We start from the raw sequence: 17,630 nt of genomic DNA, 5'->3' as shown, positions 1-17,630 counted from the left end.
AAACGTCCTGGGGGAGAAGAGTCCATGCACCCCATCAGATACTCAGGCGCCCCAGGGCCCCGGAAAGAGCCGTCACTCCCAACTGGGGTTTCTCAACCTCGGCGCGGCATTCGAGGCCGGATAATTCTTGGTGTGGGGAGCTCTGAGACGTTTAGCAGCGTCTCTGGTCTCTAGCCCTGAGCCCTGACTCCCCAAAATGTCTCCGGACATTGCCAAATGGCCTCTTGAGGCCAAAGTTGCCCCACTCCCCATCCCCCAACTGAGAACTGCTTTAGAAGCAAAGGAAGAAGCAGGGGCTGGAGAGAGGGAGGGATGGGGCAGAGCACAAGAAGGTGCCGCGGGCGGGAGCCACCCTGGCCCCCGTCTGCTGGCCCGGCCTTCTGCGGCCGTGGCTAGGCCGCCGTCGGTGTGTTAGGCCGCGGTGCTCCCACGCAAACTGGCGTGTGTCCTGCACACATCTGTGCCCCGCCTGCTGTCCGGAGCTGGCCGTGATGACGGGCGTCGTATGGGGCTGCTGAAAGGTGGGCGTGGGTGAGCGGGGCTTGGGGGACGGGAGAAGAGCTGAGACGCGCCCTGGCGCTGTTGTCCACGAGGCAGAGGCTCGGACAGGGCAGGCTCGCTGTCTACTCCCAGGCCGGAGGGGCCCGTGGCGGGCGGGGAGAGGCATGCTGTCCGATGGGGGGGGGCAGAGCAGGGCAGAAGATTCCGGCAGCTCCAACCTTGGCCCGGCCACCTCTCTGCAGGAACTGCCTGGGGGGGTCTTGTCCAAATGCCGACCCTGATTCTGCAGAGACCCTGCGTTTCTAGCCAGCTTCTGGGGCATGGCGAGCCCGCTGCCCTTCCACCACATTTTGGGCTGTGAGGGCCTTGCCCCCTCCTGAACCCCCAGAAGCTTCCTGAGAGAAGGACCCACCCCAAAGCCCCGTCAAGTTCCCGACTTGTTGGGTACCCCCGAGGCGGCCTTGAGACAGAGGCCTGGTGGTTCTCCAGGGAACGTCGTAGCAGCAGGACACTTACTGATACACACTTACTCATGACCCCGACGGATGAAACAGAGGAAGGTCAAGGCCGGCCGGAGCAGAAGAGACGGCTGGCAATGGCCCTGCCCTCCCGTGCCCTTCGCCCAGGGCCTGGGATTCCAAGAATCCCAACCTGAGAGCTCCTCCTGGCATGCCTAGCGGAGAGGGCTTGGTATGGGCAGGAGAGGCTTTGCCTCTTCAGCCTACGCAGGGGGGGTGCTTGAGGGGCCCGTGCCGAGACCCCTAGGACAAATGACAGGAAGGAAGGCTGCTGGGGCAGAGGCTTCTCCCGGAGAATCACCCCCCTCCAGCCGGCCCCAGGGTCAGCTTAGGCCTCCCATGCGGGGGACCGAGAAGTTCGAGGCCAACATGTTTCCCTGCAGCTCGAGTTCATGGGCGTTTTTGAAGTCCAGCCTCAAAGCACACGGGCCTTTATTTATGTCCGAGGGGTCAGCGCCGCGAACGCCACACACCGACACGGGCCGAGCGTGCTGGAGGCGGCCCAGGCCGCGCCGCCCTCGCGGTGAACTCGGCCCCGGCCTCGGCAGATTCCCGGGCGCCCGGCCCCTGTAAAAAACCCGTTTGCTTTCATGCTGCGGTTCGGGGTTCACCCTGCACCCCGAGCTGGCTCTTGTTCCTCGGCATCCCTCCCCTGGAGCTGCCGCACCGCCGTGCGCCATCTGCTTCCCGTCCCCGGGGACGGGCCTTGCAAAAAGCGAGTTGGGGCCTGCATTGGCGGGAGAGCCGGTGCCGCTTTCCGACCAGGCCCGCGGGTGCTCAGAGCACGGCGGCGAGGGGCGAACCCCGAGAACAGAGTGGGGTCAGACCAGGCCCCTCAGGGCCAGTGGCAGCCCCGCTCCTCCCTGGCTGGCAGCCTTGAGCAAGGACTTCCGCTCTCTGGGCCTCAGTTTCCCCATCTGTAGCACCTCCCCCAGGGAACAGGGCCTTGGCTAACTGGGGAGGTGGGGCCAGAATTTCCTGGTTACAGATGAAAGAGAAAGGAGCAGAGGCTCTGAAGAGGCCCCAGGGTCGCAGGCCTGGCATTCGACCCCAAAATGTGCGGGCTCCCCCCACCCCCGCCCCAGGAGGGAAGAAGGGGCCTCTCACACAGGGGGGTGGGGGTGCCAGCCCAGGCCTGCAAAGCTCCCCGCTCCATTCCAAACCCCACCCTCACAGGTTTGTCTCTTTGGCTCCAGCAGTGTTTTTGGCTTCTGGAATCTTCTGCCGAGGCTGCAAACACTCACTGCCTGCCTTATTATTATTATAGCTCGAACGCAACTCAAGACTTCCCGTTCTAGCCATGTTCATGTGCACAATTCCATTCCCTGCCGGACTTCTGTGCCCGCTGCCTGATGAACTTCAGGCCTGCTGGGGTTTCTTTCCTGCCTTGGTTTGGTGGGAACACACTTCTTTCAAAGAGAATTCTGACCCTTCTTTTTTAAAGGTCCCTGAACCTGCGGCGCGCTGCTGTGGGGTCCCGGGTGGTGAGGCTGGACGCGTAGCCCTTCTGGCCGCGATGCCAGTATCCCCGCGTGTCTCCAGTTCTGACATCCTGCCGTGCCTGTGCTGTGTCATGGTCAGCAGAGTTCCGGAATTCTGCAAGCCAGTTCTTAAACTGTCAGTAGCTTGAAATCAGCCAGAGCAGGAGTATTTACACCTTGGCAGATGCTACAAATCAGGGTTTTTGTTGTGTTTTTTTTTTTCCGGAGAGCGGCTCACCGGCCCCGACGTGCCTTCCTTTCTTTGTAGGGGGTTGACTCTCTTTAAACATGTCTGTTTTAACTCGTTATTATTAATTTTTTTTTTTTTTTTTTAATTTCTGCAAGTGCTGTTTGGTTCCTTTCCAAGCCTGCTGGGTCATTTTTAATAGTTTCCTGTCCTCTGCAGCTCTTTCCTATCTTGATGTTTATTTCTTTAAATGCGGTCAGCACGGCTGACTTATGGTCCGGATGCTGTTTCTGGAGCCCGAAGGCTGCGTGGGTCTTCGCGGACCTCGGTGTCGTCAGCGGGTGCCGTCCCGTGCTCTCGAGGGTCCCGTGCTTTCGAGGGTCGCTGGTCGGCCGCGCCGGCCCTTCAGCAGCCCACGAGGTTCCCCGAAGCCTGGGAGCCCGGCGGCCCGCCCCCAGACGCTCCTGCGGCTTTCGGCCACACGGCTGGGGGCGGTATCGTCGGGAACCGCCTTGAGCCAAGGCCCGCAGACCCCCCGTGGCCGGCCTTCGGAGGTGGCCGAGGCGAGAGAGGCCAGAGGCACCGGCCGCCCCTGTTCTTTTCCTCGCGTCCTCCGCTTGGCCCGAGGGCTGCTCTCCGCGGACAGCCCTGGGCTAGGGGACGGCGGCAGCTCTGGCTAACTGTGGGGAGGGCCCCCTGCTGGACCCCCACCGTGGGTGGGCCTGGAGTCCACCCTCGGTCCCTCTCGCTCCCGGCCCTGACCTCCCCCGAGCACAGCTGCCCCCGGGGTCAGCGTCGCCTCCGCGATGGGGCCTGGCCCCTCCCGTGCCCCTCTCGGCTTTCCAGCCCCGTCGAGGGGGTCAGGTTTTGTTTGTTTTCTCTCTCTCTCCCCTTCCTCCCCGTTGTCTGCTCTTTTGTGTCCATTTGCTGTGTGTTCTTCTGTGTCCACTTGCGTTCTTGTCATGCAGGACTGGGAAACTGTCACTTTTTTGTTGGGTCCTCTTGCTGCGTCAGCTCTCCGTGTGTGCAGCGCCACTCCTGGACGGGCTGTGCTTTTTTTCATGCTGGGAGGTTCTCCTTGCGGGCGCACTCCTTGTGCGTGGGCTCCCCTACGCGGGGGACGCCCCTGCGTGGCACGGCACTCCTTGCGCGCATCGGCACTGCGCGTGGGCCAGCTTACCTCACGGGTCGCCCTGGGTTTGAACCCTGGACCTCCCTCGTGGTAGGCGGACGCTCTTATCAGTTGAGCCACAACCGCTTCCCAGTTTTGTTTGTTTTTATTGGCGTCCTTTGCTGTCTTTGTGGGGGGCTGCTCCGAGGTCCCTTTGATGGAAGCCGGAGCATGAGGAAATGTTTTCTGCGATTTGCTTATTCCCCTGCCCCTTCCACCAGCCGCTGCCGAGGGGGTCTCGGGGCGGCCCCCGTGCTGAGAACTGCCCATGCACCTGGAAAGGGGCAGCGGGGCCCGTTCCACCGGGGTGACGTGCGTCTCCGCGGGTCCCCAGCCCACCCGGGTCTCAGGCCTGGGGACGGCAGTGGGAGGGGGTCCTCTGGGGCTGGGCCGTGGCCAGCCGTGCCTGCCGCGTGGACGTGGCCTTCTCCGTCACGCGTCCCCGGCCTTCTGGGCGCCCCTCGCCTTGGCGGCGCATAGGGCGGGGGGAGGGAAGGGACTTCCCAGTCAGCCCCGGCGAGGCCCGGCGCCATGGCCCCTGGTTACCGAGCGGTCACGTGGCGACCACCCCGAGGCCAGGGCAGGAGCGGGCGAGGGTCTGAGTGCTAGGGCTGCCCTCGGCTGGCGCACAGTGGATCTCGGTGTGGGTGGCCTCGTCCCTCCCTCAGGTCAGCTGTTGAGCACCTACTGTGTGCCAGGGGCTGGCCCCAGTCCCAGGGACATGTGGGCGAGCAGAGGAGTCAAACTCTGCCGGTGCCAGCCAGGGGAGAGCCGGCCACCACCAAAGCCGCCCAGACGCGCCTGGCCGTCGGGGTCCAGCCATCACGCGCCGTCATGCACCTTGAGAACCTATTCGTGGCAGAGGACGAGCGTCTCTCCCGCAGGGCGGCCACGCGGGGCTGGCCCCGAGCCTGTTTCCTGGCGGCCGTGATTCCTCGAGCCGGGAGGCCGGAGCAGCAGGTGCACGGCCCAGCCCCGGCGCATCTCGAGGGCCGGGCCAGGGGAGGGTCCAGCCGGGGCCTGCGCCCTGCGCTCGGGGCCTGGGGCCCCAGCGGAGCCGGCACGGGCCTGTCGGGCGTCAGGACACTGAGTCGGAGAGGGCTGGAACCGGCCCGGGACGTGCCCTGAGGGCTCCCGGGGCTCGGGGCCGCGCTGGCTTAGGGCTCCCGGGCCTGCCCCGACCTGTCTCCTGGGCAGCACTGGGGAAGGGACCCTGGCCTCGCTCCCCATGACCCTCTCCCGGGCGGTGTCCTGCCGTTTAGCCGGCAACTCGTGCTCCTGACAGGTGCCTCCCAGAGCCGGAAGCAACCCACTTCCATTGACAGAGGGAGGAGAAACAAACCCTGGGGCGTCCCTACAATGGGGCATTGGCCAGCCGTGAAAAGGAAGGAAGTTCTGATGCCCCAACAGTGTGGATGGACTGCACAGACATCTTTTGGGTGAAATGAGCCAGACACACAAGGACAGACCCTGGATGGTTCCACCTACACGAAATATCCAGAATAGGCAAATTCATAGAGGCCGAAGACCCGAGCTTCCCAGGAGTCACAGGGAGAAGGGAAAGGGGAGCTATTGCTGAATAGGTACAGAGTGTTCTGTTGGCGTGATGAAAGAGTTGTAGAAACGACAGCGGTGACGGCTGCCCGGCATCGTGAACGTAATTAGTGCCACTGAACTGTATACCTAGAAATGGCTAAAATGGCAAATTTTATGTCATACACATTTTACCATAATAAAGTGGACAGCAAGACCCCTGAGAAGGGTCCAGGGCTACGAAGGAAAACGACGTGGACAGTGCCCTCCTGGGGACGGGGTGGGGAGGTGGCGCTGACCACGAGGGCGCTCGGGGGGCCGGGGCAGCCGGGAACGGCCCGCGTTCCACCCCAGCTTCCGAGGCCCGCGCAGCACGCGGGGCAGTGCCGGGCTAGCCCCGGGCCTGTGGACAGCCTTGGGGCGTCTAGGGGCCCACCCCGGCCCTCGCACATCCCGAGGGCACTGGCTTGGCGCGTGTCTTCCTCCTCCTCCTGCAAGGACGATTCCAGAAACCGCTGTGGCCGAGCCAGAGCTCTTGCGAGCTATGCTCGGGCGGAGTTGACATGGTCCCTGCACCCGGGGGGCGCCTTCGGCTGCCCCCACTGCCCCCTCGAGTCGAGGTACTCCAGGGACGTGATGCTTCCCCTCCAGTCACCTAGGCTGGCCCCACGGGGCTGCGCGCTTTGGCACGCACTGGCCTGTGGCCTCCGGATGCCCCCATGAGCGGCCAAGTTGGGACCAAGCTCAGTCCTTGGGGCGCTGGGCAGAGGAGGGGGGACCCCGGCCTCTCACAGCTTCTTCCCGCCACAGGGCTCGGCCGGCGCCATGCCGTAAGACACCCCATCAGCGTTTCAGCCAAGCCGGTCCCACGACCCCTGTCCCAACTCTCACCAGATGTTGCCCTGGGGCAGACTCTGTCCCTCGTGTAAACAGAGGCGCGTGCTTTCCCAGGGAAGCCGGCAGCGACACCGGCTCTTGACCGCCACCGAGAGAGCAGGCTCCATGGACCCGGAGGGAGATGTATTTTGGTTCCTTGCATGTGGGTGAGACACAGAAATAAATCTGGGCCTGGAGTGGGAAGAGACAGGCAGAGCTTCGGGCCCCAGGGAGGCTGCGCTGCTCCGGCCCTTGCCCGTGAGTCAGCAGGGCCAGGAGGAAACATTTTCAAGACCAGCTCCTGGGCCTCTGCTTTTGAGAAACACCCTAACTGGCTTTTGCAGAAAGCCCTGTACAGCCCAGACCCCGTCGCTTCGTGACGGGTGCTTGCCGGGTCCTCCCCCCAGGCTGTGCCTCTCTGCCTCAGTTTCCATAGCTATAAAACGGGGCAGTGGCGGCACCTCCCTCTCGGGCGGGCTGCGAGGATACACGGATGAGTTCGCAGGTTCACATGCAGCAGGGACTGGCACATAAAAAGCACTCAGGAGATTTTAGCTCCATCATCGTCGTCCAGCCAGCGTTCATTCATTCACCCACTCATTCATTCATTTAGCAGGTAGCTGTGGGGCGCCCGCGCCGTGCCCACCGTGGGCAGGGGCAGTAGAAGCCGTCTGGGCAGAGGGGTCAACCAGCGCGCACCCGCAGCAGGGCTCGCCTGGCGTGCTGGACACGCACACGGAGGAGGCGTGGGCCACTGGCGCCCAGGACGGGGCGAGGTGGCCGACGGCACCGGGCGCAGTGAGGCCTCTGGACCTCACTGCCCGCGTGGTATCCAGGGACGAGGGGATTCGTTTGGTAGATGTTTGCTCTTCTGGTGGGTGCAGAAAGCAGGCAGGCGATGGGGCTCAGGTGTCGGGGACCCCCCACCAGAAGGTGCCCCGCTCCCCCGAAACCCCCTGCCCGGAGACTTTGCTGTGCACCGTCTGACTGCCTGGCTCTCCCCAGGTCCACGTCCCGCTGTCGGCTTCCGCTCGCGCCCGCTGGGCAGCTGGCAGAGACGGAGTGAGTCTATTGGGCCCACGAAAGACGTTTTTTTCTTGCGTCACTCGCCCGCACTTTGGTTCTGGGGCTGTTTTCAGAGCCCACAAGGGGAAGCGGATTGGCTCAATGGATAGAGCGTCCGCCTACCATATGGAGGGTCAGGGTTCAAACCCCGGGCCTCCTGACCCGTGTGGTGAGCTGGCCCACACATAGCGCTGATGCACGCAAGGGACTGCCCTGCCACGCAGGGATGTCGCCCATGTAGGGGAGCCCCACGTGCAAGGAGTGCGCCCCGCAAGGAGAGCCGCCCCACATGAAAAAAGCTCAGCCCACCCAGAAGTGGCGCCGCACAGAGAGAGCTGACGCAGAAAGATGATGTAACAAAAAGAGATGTCTTTTCCCAGTGCTGCCTGATAATGCAAGCAGACACAGAACACAGCGGATGGACACAGAGAGCAGACTATGGGGGGAGGCGGAAGAGAAATAAATAAAATAATCTTTAAAAAAAAGAGAAAAGACCCCCTTTGCTCAGTGTGCCCTCTAGCCCAGGAAGCACGAGGCAGGCCCAGCACTGGCTCCGGGCCCCCAAGCTCGGCCTCCGGCCCTGTAGCACGGAGCGGGGCCTGCCCGCTGGCTCCCCTTCTGAACCCCGATTCCCTGGCGTCGCTCTCTGGACTTCTGGTCAGTTCCTTTTAAGTCTAGGTTGTGGATGAGGCCTCCAGGTGGTCCCGGCCGGGCCCCCGCCCTGGGGGTCCCCTTTTGGAAGTCGAGGAGCCTGAGGGACCTGCTGGGCAGCCCTGGTTCAGGAAACGTCGTTTCTTTGCTTTTTGCTGAATGGCATCGATCCACGGGCCCCCGACTTTTCTCGGCGGCGCTCAGGGCTGGTGGACGGTGCGCATAAGGTGGAACACGCCTCACTCCTGCACGGGTGCCGCGGCTCTGCGGCTCTCGCCCGAGGGTCCTAGCGGGGCCCTGGGCCTGCGTTCGAGTGCGAGCGCCCACACCTGCCCGAGGACCCCGGGGCGGGGGGCTTCTGGGGCCTCAGCATCTCCGTCCGTAGAGGGGGCCGGCGCCGTGCCTTCCACCTCCACGCGCAGGTGTGCAGGTGATGGAGTCGGCCCCCGTGCAGCCCCGCGCGCAGGCCTTCACGGTGCTTGGTAACCCTCCACCCTTCTCTACCAGGGAGAGAGGCGGCTCGGCCAAGCTCACTGCACTTTGGGGGGAAGCTGGACTTGAACTCGGGCCTGCCCCGTGCGCCTGCACCGGGCGCTCACTCCAGTGCAGATAAGGGGGGGCAGAGGCAGGCAACCGGGGGCAGGCTGCGGGCAGGCAGAGGTTTGCCCCGCCCTCCAGGAGGTAAGGCGCCCAGAGTGAACCGTCTTAGGCCACCACCTCCTCGTCCCTGCTCAGGGACCCAGGAGGCCTCGAGAGAGCCTGGGCTTTTTGTGGCCTGGACTGCTTTGGGGACCCTTGACTGTCCCCCCTGATGGCATGCCAGGAGTTGGAGTCTCTGCCCCTGGGCACCCCACACCAGCCCTCCCGGTTGTTAAATGTTCCTGTGTGACCTGGGGCAGCCTCCTTGACCTCTCTGAGCTTCATCATGCACGGAGGGGATCCCAACAGCCATCAGAAACGGGCTCTCGAAAGCACTGAGGTGACTCGCGGTGGCCCTCAGTCAGCCATCCTTGAGTCTCGAGGTTGAAAGTGTTTTCAAGGGTCCACCCACCCTGACGGGCACCTTCTCTTCTCTTTCTAGACCAAAATTCACGGCGTTGGGTTTGTAAAAATCCACGCCCCCTGGAATGTCCTGTGCAGAGAAGCCGAGTTTTTGAAACTAAAGATGCCCACAAAGAAGGTTGGTGGTGACGTTTCTATTCCGAAATCTATTGCCAAGTCCAGTGCGCAGATTCCAGCAGCCAAATGTCCCTGCCCCGAGGCGCTGGGTTGTCGTGAAAAGCCAAGAGGGTGGCTCGGGTGGGACCAAACCTCCCGGCTCCCTGTGTCCCAGGACGAGGCTGCCCCTAGGCCGCCAGAATTTATTATAATACAGATGCAGTTCAGCTTAGGGCCCTGGGCTTTTGCACTTGCCTGATTTATCACGTTGGTTTTAATTACATTTCCTAGCTTCCTGGATCCTGTGTTTTTAATCTGAAAAACCTTGTTGGTTAAAAAGCGTTTGGGTTTGGTTTTTAGAAGGCACCGGGGATTGAACCTGGGACCTCATACGTGGGAAGCAGGCGCTCAACCACTGAGCTACGCCCGCTCCCGTTACGGTCTGCTCCCTGGCTCTCGTTTGGAGTCAGTCCTGACTTCTGTGTGTCGCGAGGGAAGCGGGCGAGGCTGAGCGCCGTCAAGGGCGGCCCCCCAGCGTCTCCCGCCCCCTGAAATCTCTGGTTGACGCCTTGTAGAGCAAGAGTAACGTTTGGGGGCACATCTTCTGGAACGTGCTGCCAGCGCTCTTGGGGCTTGGCTCCCCCGAAACCATGTCCTGGGGGCCCCTAGGGGGGCCCGGGCGTGGCAGGGGGCGTCCCGGCCCGTGCTCCGCGCTGCCCCCACGACGTGCCGCTGCGAGGGGGGCCCGCAGCTCAGCCCGGGTCGCCGCCCCCGCAGATGTACCACATCAACGAGACGCGCGGCCTCCTCAGGAAGATCGGCTCGGTGGTCCAGAAGATCACGGACCCCATCCAGCCCCGGGTGGCCGAGCACAGGCCCCAGACCACCAAGAGGCTCTCCTACCCCTTCTCCCGGGAGAAGCAGCACCTGTAAGTGGGGGGCCCCGGGGGGACCCCCCGCCGCAGTCCCGGCCTCGTACGGGACTCACGGGTTGTGGGAGACTCGGCTGGGGCCCAGGGACCCTCCCCCCAAAGAGGAGGGGCTCACGCCCCTGCAGCGCATTCCCGGGAGCTTGGGAGGTGAGGAACCCGGGGGATCCTGGGAATTCCTCGCAAGGAGGAGGAAGAGGCGTTTTATTTTCCAGGGGGGTGGGGACAGAGTGTGGCTGGGTGAGCACGCGGGGGTTCAGTCTCCGGCTCGCTGGCCGGCACGCCCCCTCCCCTCCTGCCTGCTCCAGCCCTCCCAGGACCCGCCCCCCCGCCTCCTGCCACACCAGACATCGGCGTCCTCAAGTAGGACCTGAGGCCCGTCCCCAACAGCAGTCTTGAGCCCCCGGGGACTTGCAGCTGGCAGGGGTTGCCTGGCAGTGCCTCGCCTGTTCTGGAACCTTCCCTCCTCCCTGTTCCCAAGGGGCGGTGGGGCGTAGCCACCCGGGTCAGCCTCGCTGGGTGGGGGGGAGGCTCGGGCCCAGGTGTGGGGGGAGTAGGAAGCCCAGGCTTGGTGTGCCCCGGGGGACCTGGGGGGTGGGCCCTGGACGCTGCTGGCCTCTCGGGGTGTGGAGGGAGGGGCAGGAGAACTGCGTCCAGCTCAGGAGCCGCGGGTTCACCCTTGGGACCGGCAGCGCCTGATCCCCCGGGAGAGGAGGGAGCTGCCCACCCAGGCTCCTCCCAGGCGCAGGCCCCAGAGCCGCCCGCCTGGCCAGCGCCCGGGGAGGGGGGGCCTGGAGCCGCCGCCCCGGCCCTCCCCTGAGCACGGCTTGAGGGCACCCCTCTGCTCCCGGGAAGCCTTGGGGGCACTTCTGTGGCCCCAGACGTCAGGACAGAACCTGCCTGGCAGTGTCAGGTGTTGTTGTAATGCCCAGCACTGTCCCAGGCTGCCACGCCGCCCCCCCCGCCGGCCGAGCTGCGCCGCCATCCAGGAGGCAGGGGCCCCTCGGGGACGGGGGTCTGCCCGTGCATGCCCTGGGGTCCCAGCCCACCCGCGTGGGTCCCAGAGCCTCCCCGGGGGGTAGGGGTGATGAAACAGACTGTTCCAGAAGCCCCGGGAGGGGTCAGATCCGGTACGCGGGGTGGCGTTCCGCCAGTTTCCCGGCCGCCGCTAACGAGGACGGGTGTGACATCTCAGGCCTGGAAAGGGGCGAGCCAGCTCTGCTGACCCGGCTCTCGTTTTCCCCCAATATTTCCACAGATTTGACCTGTCCGACAAGGGACTCCTTTTTTCGACAGCAAAACCCGGAGCACGATAGTAAGTAAATTGCACGTGAGAAGCGCGCGCTGGCAAGCTGCCCCCGGAGGCCCGGCGATCATTTCATCTCAGCCCATCTCCCCCGGGTGGAAGACGGTTCTAATTGTCTGGGACAGAAATAATTAGAATAACGCAGCCAAGAGGCGGCGAGGTGCCCAGGGACGCCGTGGCCCCCGGCTGTCGCGGGAGCTGGGAGAGGAAGGAAAGAAGCGGGGAGGGGGTCCAGGCCCCTCGGGTCATTTCATCAAGGTTTCGCGGCGGCGGCGGCGTTCCCAGCAGGACCCGGGAGCCCCCTTGGCCGTCCACTCTCGCCGCGTTAGAGGGGCGCGGGCTGGGCTGGGTGGCCGGGGCTTTGCCGGACAGCAGACTGAGGTTTGAAGTCCGCCCGGGCCCTCCTGCCCACCCGGGGTGCTGGCGGGACGCTGAGCCGCGGCTGCCAGCTTGGTCCGCCTCCAGCCGAGCTGGGCCTGCGCGCGGCCCGGGACTCAACTTTTATCCAAACAAAAAATTAACCTTCCAGCCCGGCTCTTGCAGTCGTCCTCTCTTCCCGGGCCAGGAAGCCAACTCTGCATTCCAACCCGGCTGGGAAGAGGTGGGGGGCCGGACGGGGGCGGCCGGCTGACCTGGTGTGGACAGTTGTCCGTCCACCGCCACCGCCGGGCGAATGGCAGGCGGCCAGGGCTGGCGGCGGGGCGGGCGGCACGGGCTCGGGGGCGCCCCGGCGGGGCGGGGACAGGCAGATGCGGTCTCGTCCACACTCCACCTCCCCTCCCCCCAGGGCCGTGACCTTGAGTGCCCCTGAGCCTTCCTCAGACCCCCCGCCGCCCCCATCATGGGGGATGCCGCGTGCAAGTAGATCCTGTAATAAGAAACGATAAAGAGCTCCTTTGTGCCCAAACATCAGCTGCCCTCGGAGGCTCACAGCAAACACCAGTCCATAACGGGGACCCTCGGCCATGGTTTTGACTCGTGTCTCCACGTTTTCTCCTGAGAGTAGGGTCGATAGGAATGAGTTACTGCCTGTGCACCCCAACTCCACGTGGTCTGGGGTGGCCGAATTGCGTCCAGAAGCACAGGGTGTAAATTCACTCCTGCTCTCGGGGGAACGTGGATGGCTGGGCAGGGGCAGGCGAGGGGAGGAGACCCCTGTGGATCTGAAGCCCTGGTCCCCACCTCCTTGGGAATTTGCTGTAAAGTTGCGCTCAGGCCGCGATCCCTGGGGTAACGGCTGGTGTCACGTAAGCTACGGAGAGAGCTTCTGCCAGGGATCCACTTCCCTGAGCGTTTGCTTCTCCCACAGACCCCGGAGCCCGGCTGTGAGCCGCCAGAGGCCCTCTGGGATGATTCAGAGCATTGCCATTGGGTGGTCAGGCCAGTGGTGGAGGGTCAGGGTGGGTCCCTGCAGGCAGAGAGCAGAGGTGCGCCAAGGCCTCCACCAGCCCCTCCCCGCTGGCCGAGCCACTCCTGGCGTTAGCAGTCCAGGGTGGGAGGTGGGGAAGAAGGGCTTAGGCCTTAACCAGTGGGCAGTAGGGAGCCACAGCAGGTGTCAGAGCAAGAATTGGGAGGTGGGTAGATGTGTTCTAGAAAGATCCATGAGGCTGGCCGGCCTGAGGGGCAGATGAAGCACAGCCGGGCGTGGTGATGGGGTCAGCCAGGAAGGTCACAGCAGGAGGGTGCCGTTGGGAGCACCCAGTGGAGATTCATCCACTCGGTGAATGGGTGTTTAGTGAGCATCTGCTGTATGCCGTGGGCTGGGGGGAGGGTAGAGGCAGAAAGTCCTTGAGAAGACGGCACTGGGTGAATGCACAAACGAAGCAGGGTTAGGAGACGGGCGTGCAGGCGCACTCGGCCGTCTCCATCTCGGGGGACAAGTGCTCCCCGCAGGAGGAGCTGCAGGGCGCAGGCCCTGACGCCGGCGAGCGTGTCCAGTGAGCGCTGCTCAGGGCCCTTGGAGGCCGCGGCTCCTGGGAGGTGCTTGGATAGAAGCAGCTGGCTCACGCGCCGTGGGGGCAGCAGGCCCAGACTCCACAGGGCAGGTGCAAGCTGGGCCCTCGGCAGGAGCCGCAGTGGCAGCCGTGATGGACGTCCGGAGGGGAGGCGGGGGCGGCAGAACGTCTCGCCCTTAAGGCACCCTCGATTGGAAGTTGTCGTGTGGGCTTCTTGACTTGGCGTCAACGACAGTAGACGCTCACCGCGTCTACACAGCGCCTCCAGCAACACCCGACAGCGTGTTCGACCAAAGCCCGGGGCCCCGTGAGCTGGCCGAGCTGACCCCTCATACGAGCCCTCACACTGGAGTCCTGGGCACGACTGAGGGGGCACGGGCGTGGAGGAGACGGGCCAGGACGTGGCGGGGGCAGGGGGCGCAGGGCCCGGGGGCCGCTGGATCGCGCGCGTGGAGCCTTGAAACTTCCCGGGAGGAGCTGGTGCTGTCATAGGCGTGCCCGTGGGGACGGCCGCCCCGTTTTGCCGATGGGGAAACCAAGGCACGGGGTGGGTAGGTGGTTTTTGCAACCTCGCGCAACGACAGGTGATGGGCTACTGACGCCACCCGACCAAACATTTTCGTGGTGTGGGGGGCCATCTGGAGGCCATCCGGACACCATGGAGCCTGGAGTCTGAGACCTGCCCCCCTCCCATCCCAGGTTTCCAGAACATTCTGGGCTGCGTTTGCAAGTGGTTCTGTTGGCTGGGGAGCTCGTTGCTCTGCAGAAAGGGGGCCATGTGCCCGCCACTCGGGGTCTCTGGACAACAGTGACCGGGGGACTCGGCACTGCTTGGGGAGGGAAGCGTTTAGCGCCTCTGATGTTAAAAAAAACGAGAGAAATGACCTTTTCAAGCTCTGCTGACTGTCTTGGAAACATCGAGCCTTTGAGACTTGATGATCCAGCTGGCGTGCCTTAGGGAGCCTGAGCCGGGCTCTAGAAAGCTGCCGGGGCCGTCCCTCGGGGGGCTCGACCACGCTGCTTTTTGAGTAACGCCCCCCCTTTTGTCTCTGCTATAGGTGTACGAGATTTTGAAAAGAACAACGTGTACCAAGGCCAAGTACAGCATGGGTAAGGGCATTTTTGGGGCCTGACATCAGCGTTCGTTTCCGAGTCGTAATCTCGCCTTGAATCGTCTCCGCGGGCGGCGGATGGCTGGTTGGGGTTTTTTTTTAAGGGTTTTGATTTAAGCCCGTGTAGCAGTTTCAGACAGGGGAGCTGGGGAGCTGGGCGGAGAGCGAGGCCGGGGCCGCGGGGCAGTTCTGCCGTCCGGTTGGCCCGGCTCCGTTCCGCACAAAGGTATCATTCACTTGGACTTGAGGAATTCGCTCACCGCGGGGGAGGAAGTCAGGGCTGGAAACGAGCCAGCCTTGGGGTGACCGAGGAGCCTTAACCCTCTTGGAGACTCGGGGTCCAGCCTGGCCAAGCGCGTTGGGGCGAACGAGAAGCAGCACCCCGTTTGGACAGGGCTGAGTCCGTGCCACCCCACGCCAGGGCTCGCTGGAAAGAATGGGGGCTGGATTCCAGCCCCCACCTGCCCCCTCAGCCAGGCACGGCCATTTACAGAAGTCCTGGTTCCAGAACCTTCCACAAAATCATCCGGACTGGGCCCCTCGGGTCCCAGCACACGGACTTCTAAGCCGCAGATAAAGACCTTCCCGCTTCAGGCTCGGGAAGGAGACCCCCTGCCCCCACCTGCAGGCTGCGTTTGCTAGAGCCAGCCCAGTTCAGAGCCCAGGAACGCCGGTTCTCGCCATGCCCTCCTGGAGCTCTTTTATGCCCGCTGGGAGCCGTGCCAGCAGCTGGCAGTCCATCTCGCTGGAGAAGCATGAGACATCCCCGGGCTGCAGCCAAGGGGGTTATGGCGCGGCGCAGTAAGAGCCAGGGCCCAGGAGAGCGGCTCCTCGCCAGGGCCCACTTCCTGTGGGGGGTAAGAGGGCTGCGGGCCGTCAAGTGGGGGCAGGGGCAGGGGGCCAGGTTCTGGGCGGTGTAGTGCCTGCGACAGGCCCGGGCGCAGGGAGCTGGCGAGGGGCTCCCCCAGGGCCAGGCGGGCCTCGTCCTGGACGGCTGAGCTGCCTCGGGGGCCCTCCTCCAGGCTGGAAATCTGCAGTCCCACGTCCCAAACCGACAGGACTGGGGGCATCCCGGGGCCGGGGGGAGCTGAGGCCTGGCCCTGCTGCTGGGAGGTGGGCGAAAGGAAGGTGCAATGGGGGAGCTGAGGTCTTTGAAAGTGCTTCCCTAAGTCCCTGCCGCCAGGACCAGCACCGGACACGGCACAAAAGATGGAGAGGGCGTGTGGGCAGGGCCGAGAGGACGCAGACGTGTCTTCTCCCTGTCGGGACCTCAGTTTCCCCTTCGGGTCCCTGGAGGATCCCTCCCAGCTCGAAAGGCGTGTGACTGCCGTGAAGGGCTGCGAAGAGCCCGGGCCCCCGGGCAGGCTCGGCCGAGGCTGGCGCCGCACGTCCCAGCGGTCCTGGGGGTGACGTCTGCTCGGCAGTTCTGCTGTCTTCTAGCAAGGCCAGCCTGCCCTCCTTGGCCTGGCCCCCAGCCCCTGGTCCTTCTCTGCACCCCCTTCGCAGGGTGCCTGTCCCAGAGCCCCACCCCACCTCCCAAGTCATTCATTCAACCTGCAGCAGGTACGGACAAACTCACCCCTTGCCAGGCTCTGTGCAGAGGCCGGGCTCCCTGCCCTCCATGAGTTTATATTCTAGGGGAGAGCTAGGCAAGAGCTCACGGAGAAGCCAGAACCTGAGCTGGCAGGGTGCGGGGACGTGGCGTGCCGGGGAGGGGGTTGGAAACGGTGGCGGGACAGGGCTCTCTGATGAGGGACATTCGAGCAGAGCCCTGCCCAAAGCGGGGGGTGAGCCTGCCAGGTAGCGGCAGCAGCTGTGCAAAGGGCCTGTGGCAGCACCAGATTGGGAGTGTCCAGGGACCCGCAGGGAGGCCGGCGGTGCCGGAGCAGAGGCAGGGCGGGGAGACGACGGGACGAGGGCAGGGCCGCAGGAAGCCAAGCGGGGTGGGATCCCACTTGAAATTGCAGGGACCCCTCTGGCTGCCCGGTGGGGAGACAGAGGACCGCCGCCATCTCACGCACACCCTTCATTCCGGGGACCCCTTGGCCCCCGCACAGGGGCTCCCGGCCCCTCCCCTGGCCTGATTTCACAGCTCCCTCCGGGTTCCCTGACCGCTCAGTGGATTCCAGGATGTCCTTTTCCCGGTTTCTCTGCCAAGGGGCAGGGCCGTGCATGCCGGGAGGGCGCTGGCTCGCCCTGCACCCGGGAGGCCAGCGGGGTCAGGAGAGGGTTCTGTGGCCAGCCCGGGGCCTCCTGGGAGCTCTGCGCCACGGCCTCCGAGGGCGCACGGAGCAGGCCCCGACGGCCCCTCCGGCAGCGGGCGCCCGCATCGCCGCCTCTCGGGGGGTGTCGGGCGATGGTTTAAAGGTGCCGGCGCAGGGCCTCAGCCTGGCGCGTGGTCCCCCGGCCCCCGCCAGCCCCCGCCAGCCCCCGGGGTGCCCGCCACCCGCGCCTTCTCCCCCCACTGTGGCTCTGCTCCCCCGAGGCCCTTCGGGTGACTAATGGCCGGATGTGTAAACAGGGCAAGGAGAGGGAAGAAAGAAGGAATCTGCCCTTTTAAGTAAAAGGCGAAAATGTGGTAAATACGGTAAGCGCCCCCTGCCCCGCCCGCGGGTCTGCGGGGCGGCTCTTCGGCTTTTCCAATCAACCTAAAATCTAATTCCAAATTATGCGTGTGTCTCCTTACGCCATCGGTTTCTCCGTCCGTATTTTCCTCGTGATTCAGCTTTTCTAACCACTTAAAAATCTACCCTTTCTGAGCTACAGGCGTGGCCTCGAGCAGGTGGGGGTAGCTGGTGAGTTCAGGTTTGGGGACCACCGAGCCGAGTCACCGGCCTCTGGCGCCTCACGCCTCCAAGACGTAATGGCGCCTTCTTGGGGTTTCCTCTCTGTCTTCCTAATTCTGCCAATCGAGCATGTTTTAATTGTCTGTTTGGCAATAACCGCGCAGCCATGGCTCCCTCTGCCCGAGGACGGTGGCTGGACCCTGGGTGCCAGGTTCGTTTTGCTCTGAGAAAACTTCTGGTGACAGCGGTGACACTGGCCCTCCGGCCGACGCCGGCGGCCCGGGAGACGCGGCCTGTTGGTAACGCTCTCTCTCCTCTCTTTAAGGCATCACGAGCCTGCTGGCCAACGGTGTGTACTCGGCCGCATACCCGCTGCACGACGTGAGTGACCCCGGTGCGCC

General features: G+C 64.3%; 1 protein-coding gene across 1 annotated transcript in view; it reads left to right on the top strand.

Moving 5' to 3' along the window:
- The window catches only part of ANO1 (anoctamin 1), a 92,020-nt gene that overhangs the window by 12,868 nt on the left and 61,522 nt on the right, over window positions 1-17,630 (top strand). The window contains 7 exon segments of the mRNA XM_058305006.1: window positions 9,065-9,163; window positions 9,919-10,070; window positions 11,329-11,347; window positions 11,350-11,385; window positions 14,390-14,441; window positions 16,965-17,030; window positions 17,555-17,610. Of these exon segments, the coding sequence (XP_058160989.1) occupies window positions 9,065-9,163; window positions 9,919-10,070; window positions 11,329-11,347; window positions 11,350-11,385; window positions 14,390-14,441; window positions 16,965-17,030; window positions 17,555-17,610 (480 nt within the window).

Source organism: Dasypus novemcinctus, chromosome 10, assembly GCF_030445035.2.
Source record: "Dasypus novemcinctus isolate mDasNov1 chromosome 10, mDasNov1.1.hap2, whole genome shotgun sequence".
NCBI lineage: Eukaryota > Metazoa > Chordata > Mammalia > Cingulata > Dasypodidae > Dasypus > Dasypus novemcinctus.
This window is presented reverse-complemented; position numbering and strand designations above follow the sequence as displayed.